We start from the raw sequence: 24,012 nt of genomic DNA, 5'->3' as shown, positions 1-24,012 counted from the left end.
CACCCCCATGTTTATAGCAGCGCTATTGACAACAGCCAAAGTATGGAAAGAGCCCACATGTCCATTGATGGATGAATGGATAAAGATGTGGTATATATATACAATGGAGTATTACTTGGCCATCAAAAAGAATGAAATCTTGCCATTTGCAACGACGTGGATGGAACTGGAGGGTATTATGCTAAGTGAAATTAGTCAGAGAAAGACAAAAATCATATGACTTCACTCATATGAGGACTTTAAGAGACAAAACAGATGAACATAAAGGAAGGGAAACAAAAATAATGTAAAAACAGGGAAGGGGACAAAACAGAAGAGACTCATAAATATGGAGAACAAACTGAGGGTTACTGGAGGGGTTGTGGGCGGGGGGGATGGGCTAAATGGGGAAGGGGCACTAAGGAATCTACCCATGAAATCATTGTTTCACCATATGCTAACTAATTTGGATGTAAAAAAAAAAAAAAAAAACAGTGACTAAGCGTAAAAGCGATGTAACAACCTGTGAAGTTTTTTTGTATTTCGTTTCGGTCTCTTTATATTCATGTTTCTAAAGTTTTGTGTACTTGTAATCAGAGTGTGTGTAACACCCAGCAGCTGCTTGAAGTCACAGGGCAGGCTGGGGCAGGGAGGGAGAAGGCTCTCCGACTCAGTGGGTGATCAAGGCACCCCCAGTTCGACGGGAAGCTCTTAAAGTGCGAAACATTCAGGAAGAGTGAGCTCTTGACAGACCTGGGCTTGAGGCCCCTTCCCGACTTGTCCTTCTGTGACCTGGTTGGTTGAACAGGGCTTTGAGCCTTTCCCAGGACCAGGGGAAGAGTGAATGTTGGAGGTAGAGAGGGCTTCGGGAAGACCTCTAGTTTGGTGTCCTGCTTCCGTCCTCAGCTCCCGAGGTCGGGACCATGTCGGGGCGTGAAGGTGCTGGCTCTGGTGGTGGTGCGTTTCCGGTTACCACGTCTCAGGAAGAGCCTGTTCAGTATCTGCTCCTGCTCTTTACCTCGTTTCCCCTTGGGAGCTTCGTAGTGGCGCTTAATGCCCTGAACTTCTGCTTAAAACCTGCGTGTAAACAGCGTGTAAGTTATCTGCCTGATACTTCTTTGTGGTCCAAATAATCTAAACTAGCAGCGTTGAGAACAACTTTATAAACAGGTCTCACTTACTAAAATGTTCTGTTTCTTTTCATTCCTTTCGGGAAGTTTGGTTGGTACTTTCTGATCTCTAATATTTTTTAAGAGGTCTTTTTATTTATTTTGAGAGAGAGGGAGAATCTTAAGCAGGCTCTGCGCTGTGAGTGCAGAGCCCAGTGCTGGCCTCGATTCCATGAACCGTGAGATCATGGCCTGAGCTGGAATCGAGAGTCGGCCGCTCCACCGACTGAACCACCCAGGCCCTCCGATTTCTTCTGTAAGTTTGATCCCATTCGTTACATATGCGGACACCAGGCTGGGGTTACGGGGTGGGAGTGGGGCTGGGTGTGTGGACAAAATGGGTAAAGGTGGTCAAAAGGTACAGACTCTAGTTATAAGTCATGGGGGTGTGATGTGCAGCATGGCGACTACAGTTAATAAGGCTCTATTGTATATTTGAAAGTTGCTAACAGATCTTTTAAGTTCTCATCACAAGAAAAAATTGTAATGTCGTACGGTGATGGATGTCAACTAGACTTACTGTGGTGATATTTTTGCAATATATACACGCATAGAATACTCTGTGGTACACCTGAAACTGACATAATGCTTCATGTCAATTATATCTCAATGTAAAAACAATGCGGGCACTAAAAGTAGCTGTTAACTCTCCAATGACACTGGAAGAATTAAACAATACATATTCTGTATGTGATGTGATTGATAATTTCTTTTTTAGATGGAGTCAGTCACCAAATCATAACAGTCCCTTCAGAATATCTCTTGCAACCCTTCCCTTTAGAATACTTTTAAAAAAAATGTGGGTTTTTTTTTTTTTTTTTTTAACATTTATTCAGTTTTGAGAGACAGACAGAGACAAAGCGTGAGTGGGAGGGGCAGAGAGAGAGGGAGACACAGAATCCGAAGCAGCTCCAGGCTCAGAGCTGTCAGCACAGACCCTGACACAGGGCTCAAACTCATGAACTGCGAGATCATGACCTGAGCCGAAGTCGGACGCTTAACCGACTGAGCCACCCAGGCGCCCCTTGAATGCTTTTGAAGCCTCCTGCATCAGTTAAGATTCGGTTTGGCTGTGCAGAGCAGACTTGATTGAATAATAGCTTAAACATCTTGTTTGTTTCCCGTGTAAAAGTCCAGAGGTAGACAGCTCAGGGCTGGCATGGTGACTCCACTGTCATTAGTTACCCAGTTTCTTACTCTGTCATCCCTGGGGTGTGGCTTGCTTTCTGGGTCCCGATGGTGCTGCATGGCATGCAGTTAGATAAATGGTCTGGCACCCACAAAGAGTTCTGGACTGGACGTAGGTATTTTGAAATCATCAGTGTATGGGGAAGAGTTCACTGATCTCTTAGAAGACCCAGGGATGTGTGCTATCTTCTGGTTCCAGTGGACAAAATACAAACCCGTTAGTAAGTCGTCCTGTTGTAAAGCATCAGGCATCAGCCTGCTCTCTGGCCCTTTTTTGCTTCCACTCTGATTCCCTCCCTGCTCCAGCCCTGCTCCAGCCGTGTTGAACTTCTCTCAGTTCCTGGAATGGGCCGTTGCCTGTGTTTGTCTTCACTCTAAGCCTTCACGTGTGGTGTTCCCTTTGCTTTGACAACTTTCCGAACCCTACACCCAGCTAGGCCAGTCCTTCTTATCCTTCAGGCCCTAGCTTTGATGGTATGACCTTTGGGAAGCTTTCACTGAGTCTTGAATAGTTGCCATATTATAATTTCCTGTTGATTTACCTATATCTCTTACTCGACTGTAAGTCAATTCCATTCTTCACAATTTCAGTCTTGGTGCTTAGCATTGTGCTGGTCACTAGTGGGCACTTGGGAAATATCGGCAGACCCCCTGTGTTTGCCTAAGCATAATGTGATGGTGCTTGGGTACTGCTAGTTTGTGTTTTCACCCTGGCACTCTTCTTTGGTATTTGCACATTGAGTTGTTTATATGAATCAGTGATTGTGATGGTGAGTAGTAAAGCACGTTCTCTCTAATTTTATTTATTTATTTTTAAAGTTTATTTATTTATTTGGGGAGGGAGGGGCAGAGAGAGAGGGGCAGAGAGAGAGAATCAAGCAGGCTTCGCGCTGTCAACGCAGACCCAGAAGCAGGGCTTGAACTCACCAACTGTGAGATCACGACTTGAGCCGAAGTCAAGAGTGGGATTAACCAACTGAGCCACCCTGGTGCCCCTTCTCTACGTTATTTAAAAGTTAATTTTTCTATTTAAAGTAGTGCTTTTATTTTAGAAAAGATAAGAATAAAGTAGAAGAAGGTACATTATACAAAATGGGCAGTGCCTTGCCTTCTCTATCCTTTGGAGTCGGGTTCCCAGAGACAGCTACTTGAACTGTATTTATGACTAATATAACTAAATGGCCATTTTTTGGTTTATCAACTGTGGGTGCTACCTATTGACTCCTTGTTATGGTACACGAGGTGCTCTTCCTCCTCCTCCCCTGTCTTCCAGCCCTTCCATAGGTAAGAATTCTTGGCTCGTTGAGCGTTCAGCGTTTACATTGCTAAGAGATATTGCTCGCTGCTGAGCTGAGTAATTTACCTGGTTTCCCTGCTCCCCACCCCCATTTGCTGCTTTTTTCACGGACGTATTACTAATTTTTACCAAATACTTTGAAAGGCCTGTGGGGATTGGGGCCCGGGAAACTGACGCAAGATGTTACTCTGGCGACCGCTGTTGCTGTGAGCACTGAATCATTTTGGTCCCTGTCCCAGAGGCTTCGTGGCTTTGTTAGTGTTCGGGTAAGATAAAATCTCAGACACTTCACACCCAGCCCAGCAGTGTCTACACCTAACACCCCTCTGTTTTGTTCCTGCTTTCTTCTTGGCGCTCCTGTTACTTCTGTCTTCGTGGTGCCTTCTAAGTTTCCATTTCCTGTTTGCCATCTGTCTTCCTGTCCTTTATTATGGGAGTTTCCTTGACCTTATCTTCTCTTTAGTGAATTAAAAAAACGTTTTTTTCAGGTTTATTCATTTATTTTATTATTATTTATTTTTAATGTTTATTTATTTTTGAGACAGAGAGAGACAGAGCATGAACAGGGGAGGGTCAGAGAGAGAGGGAGACACAGAATCTGAAGCAGGTTCCAGGCTCTGAGCTGTCAGCACAAAGCCCGACGCGGGGCTTGAACTCACGGACCATGAGATCATGACCTGAGCCGAAGTCGGACGCTTAACCGACTGAGCCACCCAGGCGCTCCTATTCATTTATTTTTGAGAGGGAGAGGGAAGCAGAGAGAGAGGGAGAAAGTATCCTGAGCGAGCTCCACGCTGTCAGTGCAGAACCCAGTGCGGGGCTTAATCTCACTAACTGAACTGTGAGGTCATGACCTGAGGTGAAATCAAGAGTTGGACAGTTAACCCACTGAGGCACCCAGGCGCCCCTCTCTAGTGAATTCTTTAAACAGTTTTTAATTTCAGGCATCTTTTCTTGTTCTTTGATTGTTTCCTTTTTTTTTAATGACATCTTGTTCTTGGGTCATGGAAACTGTGTGGTGTAGTGGTTAAGAGCATGGTTTCTGCACCCAGCCTGCCTTGGTCTGAAACCCCGGTTCGTCATTTTCTAACTCTATAGTCTTGGGGAAGTCACTTAATCTTTTTTCACCTTCGTTCCTTCTTCTAGGCCAAGAGTTGCCAGACATTTGTGTAAAGGGCCAGATTGTAAATAATTTAGGCATTGTGGACCAAGAGGCAAAATGAAGGATATTATACAGGTACTTTTTTTTTTTTAATGTTTATTTTTGAGAGAGAGAGGGAGAGAGAGAGAGAGGGAGGGAGACAGAGGATCCGAAGAGGGCTCTGTGCTGAGAGCGGAGAGCCCAGTGTGGGGCTCGAACTCCACAACCATGAGATCATGACCTGAGCCGAAGTTGAACGCTTAACTGACTGGGCCACTCAGGTGCCCCTGTTATACGGGCACTTATGTGATGAGAGAGGAGAAATTTCCATAAGTTTTTTACTGAGGAAGTTGAAAATACAATACTAAAAATGGGTGAGAATAGGTTTTTTGTAATAAAGGTTTTCTAACAAGAAGAATGAGATCTCTTTTTGGAGGAGAGGGGATAACATTTTACCTAATAGGGAATACTGAATGTAAACCTCAGTTGTCAGAATTGATCACAGATGTTCATATGTACTGTTTAAAAATTTTTTTAAAAATATTGGGGCACCTGGGTGGCTCAGTCGGTTGAGTGTCCGACTTCAGCTCAGGTCACGATCTCACGGTTCATGAGTTCGAGCCCCGCGTCGGGCTCTGGGCTGATGGCTCAGAGCCTGGAGCCTGCTTCCGATCCTGTGTCTCCCTCTCTGTCTGCCCCTCCCCCATTCATGCTCTGTCTCTCTCTGTCTCAAAAATAAACATTAAACAAAAAAAATTAAAATATTTATTTATTTTTGAGAGAGAGAGAGACACACACACAGAGCACAAGCTGGGCAGGTGCAGCGATAGAGAGGGAGACACAGAATCTGAAGCAGATTCCAGGCTCTGAGCTGTCAGCACAGAGCCCCGATGCAGGGCTCAAACTCACGAACTGCGAGATCATGACCTGAGCCAAAGTTGGACGCTTAACCAACTGAGCCACCCAGGAACCCCTTAAATTTTTTTTTAATGTTTATTTTTGAGAGTGCGAGTGAGCACTCATGCACAAGTTGGGGAGGGGCAGAGAGGAGGGGAGACACAGAATCCGAAGCAGGTTCCAGGCTCTGAGCCGTCAGCACAGAGCCTGACACGGGGCTTGAACTCACCAACTGTGAGATCATGACCTGAGCCTAAGTCGGATGCTCAACTGACTGAGCCACCCAGGTGTCCCTAACGTGGGTTTTTTTTTTTTTAATGTTTATTTATTTTTGGGAGAGAAAGAGACACAGAGTGTAAGTGGGAGAGAGGCAGAGAGAGGGAGACACGGGATCCAAAGCAGGCTCCAGGCTCTGCGCTGTCAGCACAGAGCCTGATCCGGGGCTCGAACCCACAAACTGTGAGATCATGACCTGAGCTGAAGTCAAACACTTAACAGAGTGAGCCACCCAGGTGCCCCCTAACATGGGTTTTTAATGAGATTTTTTGTATTTCATCTTTGAAAGTATTTCGTGTAAAGTTTATTTATTTTGAGAGAGAGAGAGAGAGAGAGAGCGAGTGGGGGTAGGGGCAGAGAGAGAGGGAGAGAATCCCAGGCAGGCTCTGAGCCTGTCAGCGCAGAGCCCTGAAGCAGGGCTCAGTCTCACGAACCGAACCATGAGATCATGACCTGAGGTGAAATCAAGAGTTGGACGGTTAACCGACTGAGCCACCCAGGTGCCCCTGAAAGTATCTTTTTCCATGGTGCTTCCAAATACAGATATCAGCCCATGAACGTATGATTTTAGTGGAGCGTATTTATTGCTTGGAAGGCATCTGTTGAATTCTGCTAGATTGTTTGCTTGATACTTACCTTTTAGCAAATCATCGCATTGCCCACTAATCACTTATGATGGAAGGTTAGGTAGAAGCTTCTTGTTGCATAGTTAAATGGTTTTCGAAATGTGGAAAGTACTTTTTTTTTCTTTTTTCTTTTTTTTTTGTTAAGATTTTATTTTTAAGCAGTCTCTACACCCAACATGGGGCTTGAACTCACAACCCCAAGATCAAGGGTTGCATGCTCCACTGAGCGAGCCACCCAGGTGTCCCTGGAAAGTACTTTTATACTTGTATTGAGGTCTGAAAAATGCTGGAACTGTAGTTTTATTTTGGAAAGTATATCTACTGCATATTTGTTTGGGATTGGAGATCCCATCTCATTTTAATTTTTTTACAGCCTAGAAAGTGTGTAAAGCAGCTTGACATCACTTAAGATTCAGTGTCAGTTGTCCTTGAAATGACTACCTCAGTATAGGTTTTGCATGGAAGTGCTATTGGCCTCCTAATTTTAGATTGAATTCATTGAGAAATATTAGCAAATCAGCAAAAATGAATTTTCAAAGCCATTCAGTGTTCAGTAACAGTGGCTCAGGGGGATGGTTCTTCAGAAAAATTTCATTCTCAGTTCTGAGCTCGAGAAATTTCCATAAAAACATACCCCTGCTAAGTCATGGTACTGTGTGGTAGGACACATCAGGATATTCAGCTTCTGTTTCAGACACAATTTTTATGGAAACGATGGTGGTTAAGTTCATGAAGGTAATGAAGTTAACGGTCGTAACTGGTTTAATAACACGTTAGATTCAAATATTTTATGCAGTGCTCCTGCTCATTGATCATACAATGACTAATGAGTAGGTAGGTTGTTGCAATGAGTAGATTGTTGCTATTTTTTTTTTAAGTTGTTTTGAGAGAGCGAGAGTGTATGAGTGTGCGAGCAGTGGGGCAGAGCAGAGGGAGAGAGAGGATCCCAAGTAGGCTGCGTGCTGCCAGCGCAGAGCCCGATGCGGGTCTCAGACTCGCAAACCATGAGATCATGACCTGAGCCAAAACCAAGAGTCAGATCCTTAACCAACTGAGCCACCCAGGCGCCCCATTGTGTGTGTGTGTGTGTGTGTGTGTGTGTTTAAGTACTGAATAGGTTATAAACACCTTGCATTTTTACAAGGTTTGTAAATTTGTCCATCTAAGCCTTTTCTGCTCCACGTGTATTTTTACCACCATCAGTTATTATGCATGTTAGCAGATCCCACTTCAGGTTGTGCCGAATTAGTATTTTCCTCCACTTTTTTGGAAAATAATCATAGGTGTAGTTGTTCCATTCAGACTGTTCTCTGAACAGTTATTTTCAGTGGAGGGTCTGAAAGGTGTTTATTTTTCCTGGACACATTTCTTTGGCTGCTGCACTCACACACGATTTAGTTCATCTCATGATTGGTCAGTGACTTTTCTTGTTTGGTTAATACATGAACCATCCAGAGACTTTGGTTGCAGCCTCGTTTTCATTCTTTATTGTTGGGAAAGCACCCTGCTGTGATGAAATGCCGTGTTTTGTATTTTTATTTGTTTTTTTTTTAAGTTTATTTTGAGAGAGGAGAGTGTGCACAAGGTCACATGCGTGCGCAAGTGGGGGCGGGGCAGAAAGAGAGGGAGAGAAAAAATCCTAAGCAGGCTCTGCGCCGTGAGCACAGAGCCGGACGTGGGGCTCATCTCATGAACCATGAGAATGACCCCGGGCTGAAATCAAGAGTTGGACGCTTAACCAGCTGAGCCATCCGGGCACCCCTGAAATGTTGTGTTTTAAATTTGCTGACTCTCCTGATCGTTGCTTTCGTGAACCAGGAGCGCTCTGTGGTAGGGCATGTGAGGCTGTGCGTAGCTGGTAATGTCTTCCTATGTGGCGTTCCAGTGCAAGCGTGATGCTGTTACCCAACAGACGTGATGCTTCCCCATCTCATCAGGTTTAAAAAAACGATCTCTGCTCTGCTATAAAAGCATGACGTCAAAGTCTGCTTTCTTCTTTTCTTGTTTTGACATGACGTATATCCAGTGGTAGTGAGTGTCACAATAGGCAGGGTACTTGCAGCGCTGACTTCTAACTGTTATTGAGATTTGTAGTGTGGGCAGCAGCGGTATAAGGGGATGAAGGCGTCGTCACATGCGGTCTGGGTAGTAACTATGCAGTTCTGCTGTTGTCACAAAAACAGCTACAGGCAACATGTGAACAAGTGAGTGTTGCAGTGTTCCACTAGAACTCTCATAACGTCCACATGTCACAACATATTCTTTTGTTTTTGTTTTTCATTCGTTTAAAAATGTAAAAATCATTCTTCAGGCAGCAGGCTGGACCTGGCTCCTTGGGTCGTAATTTGCTAACCCATGATCTATGTGACGAGAACGTAGAAATACCACCTTAGGCTGTGGTGAGGAACAGGTGAGTTAATATGTAGAAAGCACTTTGAATAGTGCCTGGGGGACGGGGGGGGGGTGGGGGGGTGGACACCTGGGTGGCTCGGTTGGTTAAGCCTCATAGTCTTGATTTCAGCTCAGGGCATATTCTCATGGTTCGTGAGTTCGAGCCCCACGTTGGGCTCTGTGCTGACAGCACGGAGTCTGCTGGGGGTTCTGTCTCTCCCTCTCTCTCTGCTCCTCCTCTGTTCACTCATTCACTCTCTCAAAATAAGCTTAAAAAAACTGAATAGTGCCTGGGGATATAGCAGGTGCTAAGTAAATATTTGCGTTCATTATTGTTACTGTTTACTCTCTCTGAGGCTATTTTAGTTTTTAATTTTTTCTTAGAATCATCTGTGTTCCAATTCCTTTCTTTGGTTGATTTTGGTTTCTTTATTTTGTGTCGGAGGCATTCCTCACGAGTCTAATCATTTTACACTGGGGCTTCCTCAGCTCTGCTGGTTGTTAGTACCCCTCTGTCACCTTTCCATCTTCCACACCTCTTCTGATCTTTGTGAGCTTAATCTTTTTATTTTCGTTACTCTCATTTCACAGGAGTGGAATACCCCACTGTACTTAATATAGCACTTGGAACATAGTGACCTTTTGGAGAATGTTCCATTACTTGGTGGACCAAAGGCATCTGTGTGTTTAACATGTCCTTTGGCCAGTGACTGTTGTCCACTATTTCTCTCGTCTCCTGTTTCAACCGTGAGGTTTTGTCTTAAAGTCTTGAGTACAGGGGCGCCCGGGTAGCTTAGTCTGTTAAGCGTCTGACTCTTGATTTCTGCCTAGATCATGGGGTGTGAGATCAAGCCATGAGTTGGGCTCCATGCTGAGCTAGCACAGAGCCTGCTTAAGATTCTCTCTCTTCCTCTCCTCCTCTTCCCTGCTCCCTCTCTCAAAAACAAAACAAAACAAAACATGTTTCTCTTAAAAAGTCTCATACAAATGAGGGGGCATGTGTATTTTTTTTTTTCTTTCTCAGGAAGCAGGTGATTCTGGAATATAGCTTATGATTAATGGATTTTCAGCTTAAGTTGGGATAAAGTACACTGTGGTGTCATTTACATATTTTGAGGGTGTTAGGACAGAATTTGGTTATGGGTTTTTCAGATCCACTAACGTTTATTTTCCATTTAAGGCACATTAAATCAGGAGACCGCAAGTCAGTACGCATAAAAGAGGAGACATAATTTTACGTATATATCAAATGTTTCATGAATTAAAAACAGAATATTGAGCATATCATTTCTTGTTCAGAGTATCATTTTTGACCATGGTGGCAAAATTGACTCGGGAAAATAATTGGCCCGAGAAGTTAAATAGCAGTATGAGAGTCAGACAGCAAAACCAGGTATTACCGGAAGGATAGTTAAATTCCAAACGATAGTGAAGATAGTGTGTTTTAGGATTACAGAGGAAAGAGAGGGCTCATTCTGTGGTTAGGGTCAAAGGGGCTGGGGATCGGGGGTGGTGGTCGAAGGCAGGCGTGAATGGCATGAACAGAGGTGTAGATGGGCATGCTAGCTATTGACAAGAGCACTTGCCTCTACTTTGGTTTGTTTGGTTTTTTTTTAAGTTTATTTCCCTATTTTGAGAGAGAGAGTGTGTGTGCTTACACATGCTGGCATGAGCAGAGGGAGGCGCAGAGAGAAGGGAGAGAGAGAATCCCAAGCAGGTTTTGTACTGTCGGTGCGGAGCCTGACTCAGGGCTCGAACTCACAAACCAACCATGAGATCGTGACCTGAGCTGAAACCAAAAACTAGAAACTTACCGACTGAGCCATCCAGGCACCCTGCTCCACACCCCCCTGACCCCCACCCTACCTTTTTTTTTTTTTTTTTTTTTTTTTTTAGCTAAGAGAGTGCATGAATGGGGAGAGGGACAGAGGGGGAGAGAGAATCCCAAGCAGGCTCCATGCTTAGCTCTGAACCCAACGTGGGGCTTGATCCCACAACCCTGGGATCATGACCTGGACCAAAATCAAGAGTCAGATGCTCAACCAACTGAGCCACCCAGGCTCACGAAATCATAAAATTTTACGAAGCAGCTTCTGCTGCCCCCCCATGCTAGGTCAGGTTCTGTAATCCCACATGATCGAGTGTAACAGTATCCAAATTTGTTTGCTTCCCGCCTCTTCACCTGGATTCACCCTGCACAGGCCACCACCGTATTAATCCTCAACAGGTCATTCAAGCCAGGACTGCGATTAAAACCAAAGGTTCTAGTATGAGACAGACCCTTACTTAAGTCTGTGCTGAGCGAGGGTGAATCTCCATTTTACACCACCGCATAATGGGAAAAACAGTACTTCCAACTCATAAAGTTTTCTGAGGATGAAGCAGGATGAAGCAGCATGCAAAGCACTCAGGAAGGGACCTGGGGGAGCGTGCCTAGCTAAAAAAAAAAGGTGAGATGTAATAGATCTTTAATGTGAGTGAAATTACCACTCCCGTCACTTCATGCACCAGCCCAATAACATTCAGTGATTCTTCATTACCTGAAACACAGAGTACGGTACTGGCATTCCAGACCCTCCACAGTCGGAAAGCTCGCGTTCCAACTTTATTTCCAAGTACCCTCCAAACCAGTGATTCCCAAACTTATTTAAGTACATCAAACACCCGAGGAGCATGTGATTAAAATGCAAATGCCTGTCCCTCCCCCCCCCACCCCCCCAGGTTCACAATGTCAGAGGAGGGCCCAGGCATCTGCATTTTCAAAAAAGCGTTCATACTAATTTGGATATAAGTAGTCTGTAACCTCAGCCTATAGATAAGTGTCATAACAAAGTACAGGCGGGCGCCTGGGTGGCTCAGTAGGTTGCGGTTGCACATCCAACTGTTGATTTCGGCTCAGGTCATGATCCCAGGGTTGTGGGATCGAGCCCTGTGTCGGGCTCCATGCTAAGTGTGAAGCTTACCTGAAAAAAGATGATGTTGGGGCGCCTGGGTGGCTCAGTCGGTTGGTTGAGCGTTCGACTTCAGCTCAGGTCGCGATCCCACTGTTGGGGAATTCGAGCCCCACGTTGGGCTCGGGCTCGTTGCTGTCCGCGCAGAGCCCGCTTGGGATCTTCTGTCTCCCTCCCTCTGCCCTTTCCCTGCTTGCACTCTCTCTTGCAAAAATAAAATAAAATAAAACATTAAAAGAAAAAGAGAAAAGATGATACATAGAATTGTGGATGCCGCAGAAGAACCCACAGGAGTTTTTTTAATTTTTATTTTTATTGAAGTATAGTTGGCATACAATCCATGAGTTTCAGGTGTGAAACTCATGAAATCGTTTTCACAGAGAGTATACGCCCTTAAAATTTTGATAGATACTGCCAGATATCTACACACTAAAAGGGTGCCTGTTTCCTATTGCCTTGTGCTGCTATCAAGGTTTGTTTTTTTTTTAACCTTTACTAATACGATGGGTCGAAATAATACCATGTTGTTATAATTAGCATATTTTATTACTAATTTATACTGAAGATGTTTTTATATATTTATTGTTTGCGGGGCCTTGGCTGTTTCAACAGGTTGTTTTTTGGTGTTGGGGTTTATGTTTTTATTTGAGTAATTTCTCTTCAGCAGTGTGCTGCAGATTGATTGGAAATGGGGAAGAAAGGTAAAGCCTGATTCATGCCTCTCAGAAGTAATCGACCTCAGGAGACAGGTCATAGATACTACAGAAAGTTTCAAGATAGTTTTTACATAGTGGGAACTTTATGGGGGTAGTGGGAAGTTGAGAGGGGAAACTGATCTGGGGAGGGAGGATGGCATCCGTTTTTATGTGTGAAGCTCAAGTTCTTGACTACACGGCGTTAACGACGGGTCCTTTAAAAGGTTTATTACTGGAAGCATTAGTGATAGCACACTTTATTTATTTATTTATTTTTTACATTTATTTATTTATTTATTAAAAAAAAATTTTTTTTTAATGTTTATTTTTGAGACAGAGAGAGACAGAGCATGAATGGGGGAGGGTCAGAGAGAGGGAGACACAGAATCTGAAACAGGCTCCAGGCTCTGAGCTGTCAGCGCAGAGCCCGACGCGGGGCTTGAACTCACGGACCGCGAGATAATGACCTGAGCCGAAGTCGGCCGCTTAACCGACTGAGCCACCCAGGCACCCCAACATTTATTTATTTTTGAGAGAGCAAGACAGAGCACAAGTGGGGGAGGGGCAGAGGGAGAGGGAGACACAGAATCTGAAGCAGGCTCCAGGCTCTGAGCTGTCAGCATGGATCCTGATGTGAGGTTCAAACTCACTTACCACGAGATCGGGACCTGGGCCGAAGTCGGACACTTAACCACCCAGGTGCCCCAGCACACATTTCATTTCTAGTCTAGACTTAGGTAAGGAGCATGGTTATCCACAAAATTACTGATTATATATACAGTTATATATTCTTGAATTAAAAACAACTGTAAGTATTTTAGGGTTACAGACAGAACTGGCACTCGGGTCAGAGGTTGGGAGTAGAAGCCACGAGTGAAACCAGGAGATAGGCTCCGTTCCTGACAGATTGAGAGAAGGCAGGGCCGAAAGCCCAGGAAGCCTGGTGCCCAGCCAGAGGGAAAAGCAACAGGGCCCTTAGGAGCTGAGGTGATTGGATAGTGGGTTTTTCAAGTTCCGTTTTATTCTGGGTTTCACTGATAAGGGTCTCACTGATAAAGTTCCAAATAAATTGTGTTCAGTTCAGGTGGCGTGTGTGCATGTGTTTGTGTTTGGAATTCTTGGCATGAATCGTTGCAGAGGAGAGACCATTAGGCCTCAGTTTTCTACTTTGCTTTCTGTGAGGGTTGGGAGCAGGTGGAACTTTCTGGCAAGAATCTCCAGTGGCTAGTTGTCTTGCTTGGCTGCCCTTGTTCCTCCTGGGTCTTCCAGCTGCCTGAGGCCTGGCCTTGGGTGCCGCCTTCACTGTTCTCGGCAGATAGTACTTACTGTTGCTCCCTGGGGGAGTGAGGGCAAAGGTGACAGGCTGGGTGTCCCCGGGCTCCGGCATTTTTCTGGCCTTCTGCTTCCGGACTGGAGTTGCTGTTTATACTCTTGCTGCCCTTGATCAGAGGCTCTTCTGCCTGCCTTGGGATGCCGCTTCCCTTCTCAGTCCATCTCCGGCTGTTTTCCAGTTTCCGGGGATGCCTCACAACTTCTGGTCTCCTGTGACATTCTGAGTATGGCCGTGGCATTACTGACAATTAAGCTTTTTTTTTTTTTTTTTTGAATATTCTGTTCAGTCTCTCCTGAGAAGCTTATAGGCTTGATTCATATTGTTGTTTTAGAAGGGTTTCATAGTGGTCCTGGATTGAACTGACTTTAATACTTTGTGGCCTATCCTCGCAGCTTTGAAAATAAAATTTATTTGCTATAAATCAATAAAAAATAGGCAAAGGAGAAGAACAGGCGATGGCCTCTTTCACAGTAAAAGAAATGCAAACTAAAATCATACTGAAAAACTTTTCTGTCTCAGCCGTTGGCAGGGATCAGAAAGTTTGATGAGACGGTGGTGGCCGTGCTGTGGAGAACAGGTGCGGAGGTGAGCGGGGTGCAGGCTGGCAACCTCTGAAGAGGGCAGCTAAGCGGTACACGGGAGGAAAAGAAGTTCCCCCTCCACCCATCTGAGTTCATAGACCCTTGTCACGGAAGACAGGTTAGCAGGAGAAAACAAGTAGAAGTTTATTAACGTGTGTACCTCATGTATACATGGGAGATACCGAGGGAAAAATGAGCACTTCTCTGAGGTGGCGTAGATTTCAGACTCAAATACCGGACAGGGGAGGGGAGGTGTGGGTCTCTTAGGGGCTCGTAAATGGTTTCTAGGAAAGAGGAATGAGCCCTTAGAAGAACAGATGAGAGGTGCGTTAGTTTGGGACAGTGTGTCTGGTGTGGTGAGTTCTGGTCTTCCCTGTGATGAGTTACCCGGTTGGCGAAACTCTCAGGGGAGGGATTTATAATAATGAAGTTCTTTTGGAGGAACGGTCCTTAGGCAGATAGACAGCTTCGTCCTGCATTTGTTAGTTTTCACATGCCTGTGGCTCAAAATCATCAAAATGCCAAAGTGGCATTTTTAAATATTTCATTGAGACATATTCAGGAGTCTCAGGGATGATTAATTATTAGAGTATTATAATTCTGTTATTAGAATTGGAAAGCTTTGATAAAAAAGAAGTAGGTAGTTGAGGATGACATCTGCTGTGTATTCCTCAGAATTATACAGTTAACAGGAACTCCCTGATGGACCCAAATGCATGACTTCTTTTGCTTTTATTGAAAAAGTTTGGTTTTGAGTAAGACTTGAAATAATTTATCTGGGGAAAGTAGTCTGTGTAATAAAAGAGTGTTCCAAGCCACCAAGTAAAATAATTGTGAGCTCTTAATATCTCATCATGTGATGTTATAGGTGATGAAGTAACGTAATAGGTAAAAATAAACCTAGTGGTTGTGATAGAAAGTACCTGTAAGACTTGCTGGCACCTTTCTTGGGCACGTGGGTTAGACTTTGAAAGGGTTTGGCTTTTTTTTTTTTTTTTTTACCCGATTAAAAAAAAAAAAGCCTTTATTTTGTAATGATTATAGACTCGTAAGTTGCAAAAATAATGTGGAGAAATCCCAAGTACCTTTCCCTCAGCTTTCCTCAGTGTTAATATAAGGATTGTACATTATCCATTCCAGGAAGTTCATATTGGCCCAAAATAATAGACGGTGGACTGCACTTGGGTTCTTCAGGCTTTACGTTCTTTTTCCCTTGTGTGTGTGTAGCTCTGTGAAATTTTATCACATGCATAGATTCGTGCAGCCATCACCACCACCGCCGCAGTCAAGATACAGAATTTTTCCATTCCCACAAATGAACTTCCTCAGGCTGCCCTTTTATGGTCACCTTCTGCCCCCTCCACGCCCTGGCAGGCCAACGATCTGTGCTTCCCCACTAGTTTTGTCATCTTGAGCGTTACATAAATAGAGTCACGGTGCGTAACCTCTTTGTTTGCCAAAACTCTTTTTCAATAACAAATTACAAGCATACAGAAAAGTAGAGAGAACAGTACAACACAATATAAACGCCTGTTCCTTCCGTCCGGATTTAATAATTGTTAATAGCTTGCCATGTTTGCTTTGTCTGTATTTTGTTCTGAAACCGTTTGAAAGTTAAGTTGCAGAAAAGATTACTCTTTACCACTAAATGTTCAAGCACACATCTCCTGAGAATTAGGTCATTTTTCTGCTTACACTCTCATTATCTCACTTATGTCCATATGATATCTTCTGTTCAGTCCATATCCAGTTGGGTCTCAAGATTGTCTTTTATAATGGTTTTTTCTCTTTACAAATCTGGGTTCGTTGAAGATTCGTGTATACATTTGGTTGTTACAATATCCCTTCAGTCTCCTCCAGTTGAGAGAAGCCCCCAACCCCATGCACAGGGTGGTGGTTCTTTACAACGAATGTCGTGTATTCTGCATTTGTCAGAATATTGCCGCATGTGGTCATCTCAGTCGTTTCTTTATTCTCCAGCTTCTTGGTTTTGAGCGCTCAAAAGCGCTTCTTTTAAATTTGTTAGGATGTTGTAAGGCCCAGAATGTGGTCTGTTTTGGTGACTATTCAGTGTGAACTGGAGGGCAATGTGTATTCCGCTGTTGTTGGATGAAGTAGGCCGTAGATGTCAGATCCGGTTGATTGATGGTGGTGTATAGATCCGTCAGGTCCTTACTGATTTTATTCCCCGCTGGGTCTGAACATTTCCGAGAGAGGTGTGCTCAGGTCTTCGTTCATAATCGTGGTTTACCTCTCCTTGCAGTTCTGGTAGTTTTTGCCTCCGTGTTCTGACGCTGTTGTGTTAGGCGGTACACGTTAAGATTAGGTCTTCTTTGAGGGGCGCCTGGGTGGCTCAGTCGGTTGAGCGTCCGACTTGGGCTCAGGTCACGATCTCACAGTTCGTGAGTTCGAGCCCCGCGTCGGGCTCTGTGCTGACAGCTCAGAGCCTGGAGCCTGCTTCACATTCTGTGTCTCCCTCTCTCTCTGCCCCTTCCCTGCTCATGCTGTGTCTCTCTCTGTCTCAAAAATAAATAAACATTAAAAAAAAATTAAAAAAAAAAAGATTAGGTCTTCTTGGACAGTTGACACCTTTATCATTATGTAATGCTGTTTTGTTTTTTTTTTAATCTGTGATAAGTTTCCTGGCTCTGAAGTCGACTGTGTCTAAGATTAATACAGCTTCTCCTGCTTTCTTTTGATTAGTGTTAAATGGTATATCACTCTCCATCTCTTTACTTTTAATCTGTATGTGTCTCTTATATTTAAAGTGGGTTTCTTGGGGTGCCTGGTGGCTCAGCACAGAGTCTGCTTTGGGTCCTCTGTCCCCCCTTCTCTCTGCCCCTCCCCCGTTCATGTGCGTGCACACCTTCTCTCCCCCCTAAAACAACAACAACAACAACAACAACCACAACAAAATATTAAACAAAATATAAAGTGTTTCTTGTAGACACATTTGGTTGGGTCTTATTTTTTGATCCACTTTGACAATCTCTTTTAATTGGCAGATGTAGGCCATTGATGTTCAGGGTGATTATTGATAAAGTTGGATTAATGTCTACCAGTGTTTGTTCCTCTTTTCTATTCACTGCCCATATTTTTGTTCCTTTTTTGGTCCTCTCTTTCTCTGCCTTTTGTGGTGCTGATGGAGTACTTACGTGAATCCCTTCTCTCTCCTTTCTTAGCGTGTCCATTGCGCTTTTTAAAACTTTTGTTTAGTGGTTGCCCTTGTGTTTGCAATACACACAGCTAACCCGAGGGCACTTTCAGACCACACCCTACCATTTCACAGGTAGCGCTAGTACCTTGCGATAACAAAGTACATCATCCTCATTCCTCTCTTCTGTTCCTTTTATCATCCCTGTTGTTCATTCACTTTTTTATAAACTAGAATCACTAAACACAGTGTGGCTCTTCTTATTTTGAGTCTGTAACTTTTGGGGATGGGCTTTGCTCCCTTATCACAATGCCCTGGAGACCTGTGCAAGTTATTGGATATATCAAAGGGTTCCTTCTTTTTATTCCATTATACGGAGGGACCTCAGTTCGCTTATTCATTCACGTGTTGAAAGAACATTTGGGTAGTTTTTTTGTGTGAACCTAAGCTTTCATTTCTCTGGGATCATACGTAGTCCCGGAATGCAACTGCCGGGTCAAATGGTATGTCTGTGTTTAACTTGGTAAGAAACCGCGTAACCGTTTGCCAGAGTTGCTGTTCCATGTTATGTTGCGACCGGCACTGTATGAGAGTGACACTTTCTCTGCATCCTTGGGAGCTTTGGTACTCTCAGTGTTTGTTTGTTTTTTATCTTAGCGATTCCAGTAGATGTGTACTAGCAGTATATCATTGCGCTCTTAATTTGTAGTTCCTTACTGGCTAATAATGATGGAATATCTTTTCATGTGTTTGTCATTTGCCTATCTTCTTTGGTGATGTGTTAAAATCTTCTGCATATTTTCTAATTGGACTGTTTTCTCATTGTGGAGTTTAGAGAGTTCCTTCTGTGTTCTGGGTACAAGTCCTTTGTTGGCTCTGTGACTTATAAATATTTTCTCTAAGTCTGTGGCTTTTTTTTTTTTTTTTTTTAATTCTCTTTACAGGGTCTTGCACTGACCAAAAGTTTTTAATTTTTGTGAAGCTTAATTTGTCACCTTTTTTTTTTTATGGGCTGTGCTTTTGTGTTATGTCTAATAAGCCCCTCCTAACCCCAGGTCACAAAGATTTTCTCCCTTGTTCTCTCCTAAAAAGGGTTTTATAGACTTTTGTTTTATGTTTAGATCTGTGATTTATTTTGAGTTATTTATTTATTTATTTATTTATTTTTTAAATGAGCTCTGTGTCCAGTGTGGGGCTTGAACTCATGACGCTGAGATCAAGAGTCACAGGCTCTACTGACTGAGCCAGCCAGGTGCCCCTATTTTGAGTTAACTTGTAAGATGCAAGGGTTTTTTGTTAGTGGCCTCTGGATTCCAGCGCCATTTGTTCAAAGAACGGTCTTTGCTCTATTGAATCGCTTTTGCATTGTTGACAAAAATCAGCTGGTTGTATTCTAGTGAGTCCCTTTCTGGATTTTCTGTTTTGTTTCATTGATCTATGTGTTTATCCCTACTGTGGGTTTGAATTCAGTTCCTCTTTTCTGACCAAGCTGTGACTACTGCTTGTCAGTAAACACATAATGGTGGAAATCTGAAATTTAGATTTTGGGAGATAACTTTAATAATATAATGACATTAAACTATATCAGACAAATAGATTTCTTAAAGTTTGCTAATTGTTTGCCTCCGTAAAGAATAATTTACATTTTTGGTCACTACGAATTTAGTTATGATGGTAACTTTGTGTTTTCCATATATGTTAAAAATTTAACTATGAGTAGGTGAAGGAGCTTAAACATATTTAATTTTTAAAATCAAAATAATACATAGACATAGTTAAAAAAAACTCAGATAATCCGATGGATGTAAAACAAAAGGACTGCATGACCACCCTCTCCACTCCAGAGAGGGCCACACTCTAGTCTCTTAGCTGTTGTTTCTGGTTATTTATTTCCTGATTTGTAACTAATATACTTTCACTGTTATTTGCCGATTTAGTAACTAGGTATTTTCTGCTGACTTTCTGCCTATTATGGAAGATGAGAATTTCACACTCTTAAACCATCACTACTGTTTCTTTTTTAAGCATCTTCCCGATATAGTTCCCTCACAATTTTTGGTTAAATGTTTACTTCTTCTATTGTGATGATTATATAAATATTGATAACTGTAGAATTGAGTCATGTACTATGATTACATGACCCTTAAACAATTTTTGTTTTTTTCAAAGTGCATAATTAAAAAATCATTTGTTTTCTGTGTAGCTGTCCTTCGTTCCTACCAGATTCTCCTACAATATTGGTAACGTGCCACAGAATAAGGTCAGACATGTCAGGTGACCTGTCGCTCTCTGGCTTGCTTCCCCCCCAGAGGTCATGGGGGCCGTCTCGACTCGTGTCCCAGCCTGCTGCACGTGTCTTCTCCTGGGTGTCTCTTACTCCTGTCTTGTGTTGCAGCCTTTGTTTCTTGAATTCCTTGTCTTCATTTTTCTTGATTTATTCACTCACCTTGAAAGGGTACATCTTCCAGTACCTTCCAGAAGATGGAGCCATGGGAGGCTTTTTTGAGTTGCAGCAAGTCTAAAAATGCCTTTATTCTACCTTTATACTTAATTGGTAGCTTGGCTAGCCAAAGAATTATAGTTAAAATTGTTATTATTATTTTCTTAAATGTTTTTATTTATTTTTGAGAGAGCGTGAGCAAGGGAGGGGCAGAGAGAGAGGACAGAGGATCTGAAGCCAGCTCTGTGCTGACTACAGCAAGCTTCATGTGGGGCTTGAACTCACAAATCGTGAGATCATGACCTGAGCCAGGTTGGATGCTTAACCAACTGATCCACCCAGGCACCCCTAAAATTATTTTTTATTAATATTTTAGAGACATTGCTTCCCTATCATTTACCTTCCAGTATTGCTGCTGAGTGATTGAGAAACCATTCTTTTAAAACAACTCTCACTCTATATTTATGGCAGGAACAGAGGGTAATAGGCCAGACCCCTGTACATACTGTCCATTTTCAGCAAGTCTAAATATTTGGCACATGTGCTTCATCCCCTTCCCATAATTTTATTTTTAATTATTTTTTTAACTTTTATTTGTTTTTGAGAGACAGAACGTGAGCGGGGGAGGGGCAGAGAGAGAGAGAGAGAGAGAGAGAGACAGAATCTGAAGCAGGGTCCAGGCTCTGAGCTGTCAGCACGGAGCCTGATGCGGGGCTCGAACCCACGAACCGTGAGATCATGACCTGAGCCAAAGTCGGACGCTTAACTGACCGAGCCAACTAGGCGCCCCCATCCCTTTCCCTCTGTTCCTTTCCCCTTTTCTGTTTGAAGAAAGTGTTTATTGATACCACTAAAGCTCCTCTGTTCCTCTCCTGATAACATTCTGTAAAAGCATTCTTCTGAATTTGCTGTGTATTTTTCCCATGTATATTTTAATAAGTTGTAGTAGGTATGAACATATCCATGATATTGTTCGCATGTTTTAAAATCATATAAATGAAATCACACCATGTCTGTTATTCTGTAGCATTTTCTTTAGTGTGTATTTTGTCCGTGTTGGTAATTGTAGCTCTAGTTAATTCATTTTCATTAGTGTAATGTACCCCATTGTAAGATTATATTAAAACATTTCATTTTAAATGACTTAAAATGTCTAAAATAGCTTTGGAATTGGGTGTGACAAGTAAGGCATTTATATATTTCAGAATATTTTTATAGCATTTTCTATTGGGCTTACTAATTCCTCATTTAAGAAATTAAACCACAGCGCTGGCTTGGGCAGCGCACATACGAAAATTGGAACGATACGGAGAAGATTAGCGTGGCCCCTGTGCAAGGGTGACATGTAGATTCGTGAAGCTTCCAGATTTTTTAAAAATAAAAATAAAAAATTAAACCACAATCTAGACGTACGATTAGCTGGCTTGATATGGAGGCTTAGTTGGAGCCAGCTGGTTTTGGGGTCCCTGTCCCCTGGGTAGGGAAGAGGAAAATGCTAGGTGGTGTTGAATTCAGGGCCAGGTGACAGGAAGCCAGGTTAGTATTTCTCCCTCCTGTTCAGAAGACCGGCTGTCTGTGTGCACTGGGGGAACCTCATCCATTTAGGTATTTAGCTTAGTCCAGTCGCAAAGTTCCAAAGAGAATGTGGAAGGCATGCTTCCAAATTCTGATGTTGGCTTCAGTGTCTCTGTGGAGTAAGGAGGGACAGACGTAAGTAAGTAAGTCGCTACCAGTGGAGGTTCTCATCCAACCGGAGTTTTCCCTTTGGACGTGGTTTCCTTTCATCGCGATGGTAATTTTAGCATAGTGTAATTATTATTCATCTTACCACCATTTTATATTGTCAGTGAGAGGCTTTCCTGAACAAATTGAGATAGAGCATGATCTAGAACTATGTCAAGTGTGGTTTGATGAAGACAGCAATTCATGCTTTAACTAAACCTTCTGCCTTCACCGTGGTCTCCCTGGGCTGCCTTGGGCACAGCTGGGCCCTACAGCACCACCGTCACTTGTCCACACCTGGCTGGAGGGGCCGGGGCTTTGGGAAGAGAAGAGCGCTTTCCTGCAGAAGTCCCCTCCCTGGCCCCATCTGCACCCACCCTGTCTGCATTCCCCCTCCCCCTCCCCGGGGCCTGGGGTGGCCTCGGCAACAGCTGGGCCCTGAGGCCATTACCAGCTTCCGGCCTTTCCCAGAACAAGGGGGCTGGACCCTAGTGTGGTTGGCGGACACTTGCCCTGGGGGAGCCCCTTTGACGGGCGTATGAGGAATGGGGGGCTGCCGTGGGGCCGTGAGGCTGGCCTGCTGCTCACGGATGCGCTGAGGGGCGTTTTCACCCCTGTGCTGTGAATGCCCCGAGGAACTGCCGTAAGGCCCACGTTGGGGTCAGTTTGTTCCCCCTCAGTACACACTGGAACTGCTTGTCCCTCGGGGGTCCCCACGCCCCTGGCCAGTGCCTGGCCGCCTCCTGGTGCTCAGACGTCCCTGGCCGTCACTGTCACCTGATGCTGGACTCACCTCTGTGCCTTGCTGTGTCCCAGGCCTGCCACGGTGCTGTGTGGGGCTCAGTGTGCCCTGATGACCCTGAGGACCACCAGAAGAAGCCCGAATAAATGGTTTGCACTGTTAAAAGAACAAAAAGAAAAACAAACAAAAAAACCTCAAGCACAACAGATGTTGCAGATGCTGATCATTTATTCGCCTAAGCTTTCCTTCAGCGTACTGCTCAGGGCATACCTGTTACTTGCTAGTCTAGACACTGGGGAGAGGAAGGTGAATAAGATAGTTCTTATTATCAGAGAAACCAAGTGCCTCATGGTTTAGGGGAAGAAGCCTGTCAGCTAATGCTGATATGCGTGACAGCACAACAAGAGGGACACTAAGTGTCAGCTTTGGAACGGGGAGCCTGTTCTCTTTCAGCACATAGTTCAGGTTCCTTCTCCCTGAGTGTAGGTAGCTGATGGCCGTCCCTTCGGCTACTTGCCCCCCTTCTGAGCACGTTCAAGATATGCACTCTCTATCTCTTTATCACCATCATTTGTTGTAAAAGGCCTTCATTTTCAGGGGCGTCTGGGTGACTCCGTCACTTAAGCGTCCGACTTCAGTTGGGGTCATGATTTCATGGCTCATGGGTTCGAGCCCCGTGTCCGGCTCTGTGCTGACAGCTCAGAACCTGGAGCTTGCTTTGGATTCTGTGTCTCCCTCTCTCTCTGCGCCTCCCTTGTGCTTTCTCTCTCTCTCTCCCTCTCAAATATAAATGAACATTAAAAAATAAAAGTAGCTTCATTTTCAGACAGTTGGTAAGAAGTTATCATTGTTAGGGATTTGCTTTGAGACGTTTCCTAGGCAGAGCTATGCTCATTTGAAGATCTAAAGCATGGAGTTGGACTTTTGTGTGTGCGTTAGCTAAGACAGATTTTAATTTTAGCCCCTTTCTCTCCTTTGTGACTTTGTATCTGGTGTCTAATATATTTAAAAATAAAGAGAAGTGTGATTTCCTTAAGTAATTTTCTGGGTTGGGGTTTTTTTTTTTTTCATTTAGGTCAAGGATGGGAAAAGTATGATTAATGTTGAGCAAGTTTGAAATTTCTTTTCATTCTTTGTAGATTGTCTTGCGGAAATGAAGGCTTAAGGACAAGTTATCTACCAGATTGCAAGATGGGATCGAACAGCAGCAGAATCGGTGATCTTCCTAAAAATGAGTACTTAAAAAAGTTATCGGGCACGGAATCCGTCTCTGAGAATGACCCGTTCTGGAATCAGCTCCTCTCGTTTTCTTTCCCTGCACCAACCAGCAGGTAAGAGGTTACTCGGAGATTGAAAATTCATGTAAACTTGTGTGGTGTGCCAATTCAAAAAAGAAAGTTTTTAACGTTCTTTCTGTTCATCCTCTGTCA

The 24,012-nt window shown here is 43.7% G+C and overlaps 1 protein-coding gene and 1 non-coding gene across 7 annotated transcripts in view; both read left to right on the top strand.

Moving 5' to 3' along the window:
• DYM (dymeclin) overlaps nucleotides 1–24,012 on the top strand; it is a 351,049-nt gene that overhangs the window by 4,081 nt on the left and 322,956 nt on the right. For 4 of the 6 annotated variants that reach the window (XM_042910992.1, XM_042910997.1, XM_042910996.1 and 1 more), the window contains exon 2: nucleotides 23,722–23,913. In XM_042910992.1, coding sequence (XP_042766926.1) covers nucleotides 23,774–23,913 — 140 coding nt within the window. In that variant the 5' untranslated portion in view covers nucleotides 23,722–23,773. Of the gene's footprint in view, nucleotides 1–8,960; nucleotides 8,984–21,809; nucleotides 21,911–23,721; nucleotides 23,914–24,012 lie in introns of those variants that run through there. The other 2 variants (XM_042910994.1, XM_042910993.1) reach the window with 2 other exon arrangements.
• LOC122204341 lies at nucleotides 21,385–21,491 on the top strand. Its single transcript, XR_006195626.1, has one exon. It is a non-coding gene; the product is annotated as a U6 spliceosomal RNA (small nuclear RNA).

The sequence above is a fragment of the Panthera leo genome, chromosome D3 (assembly GCF_018350215.1).
Source record: "Panthera leo isolate Ple1 chromosome D3, P.leo_Ple1_pat1.1, whole genome shotgun sequence".
NCBI classification, from domain to species: Eukaryota; Metazoa; Chordata; class Mammalia; order Carnivora; family Felidae; genus Panthera; species Panthera leo.
Note: the sequence above shows the minus strand (reverse complement) of the source record. Positions and strands in the feature narration are given on the sequence as shown.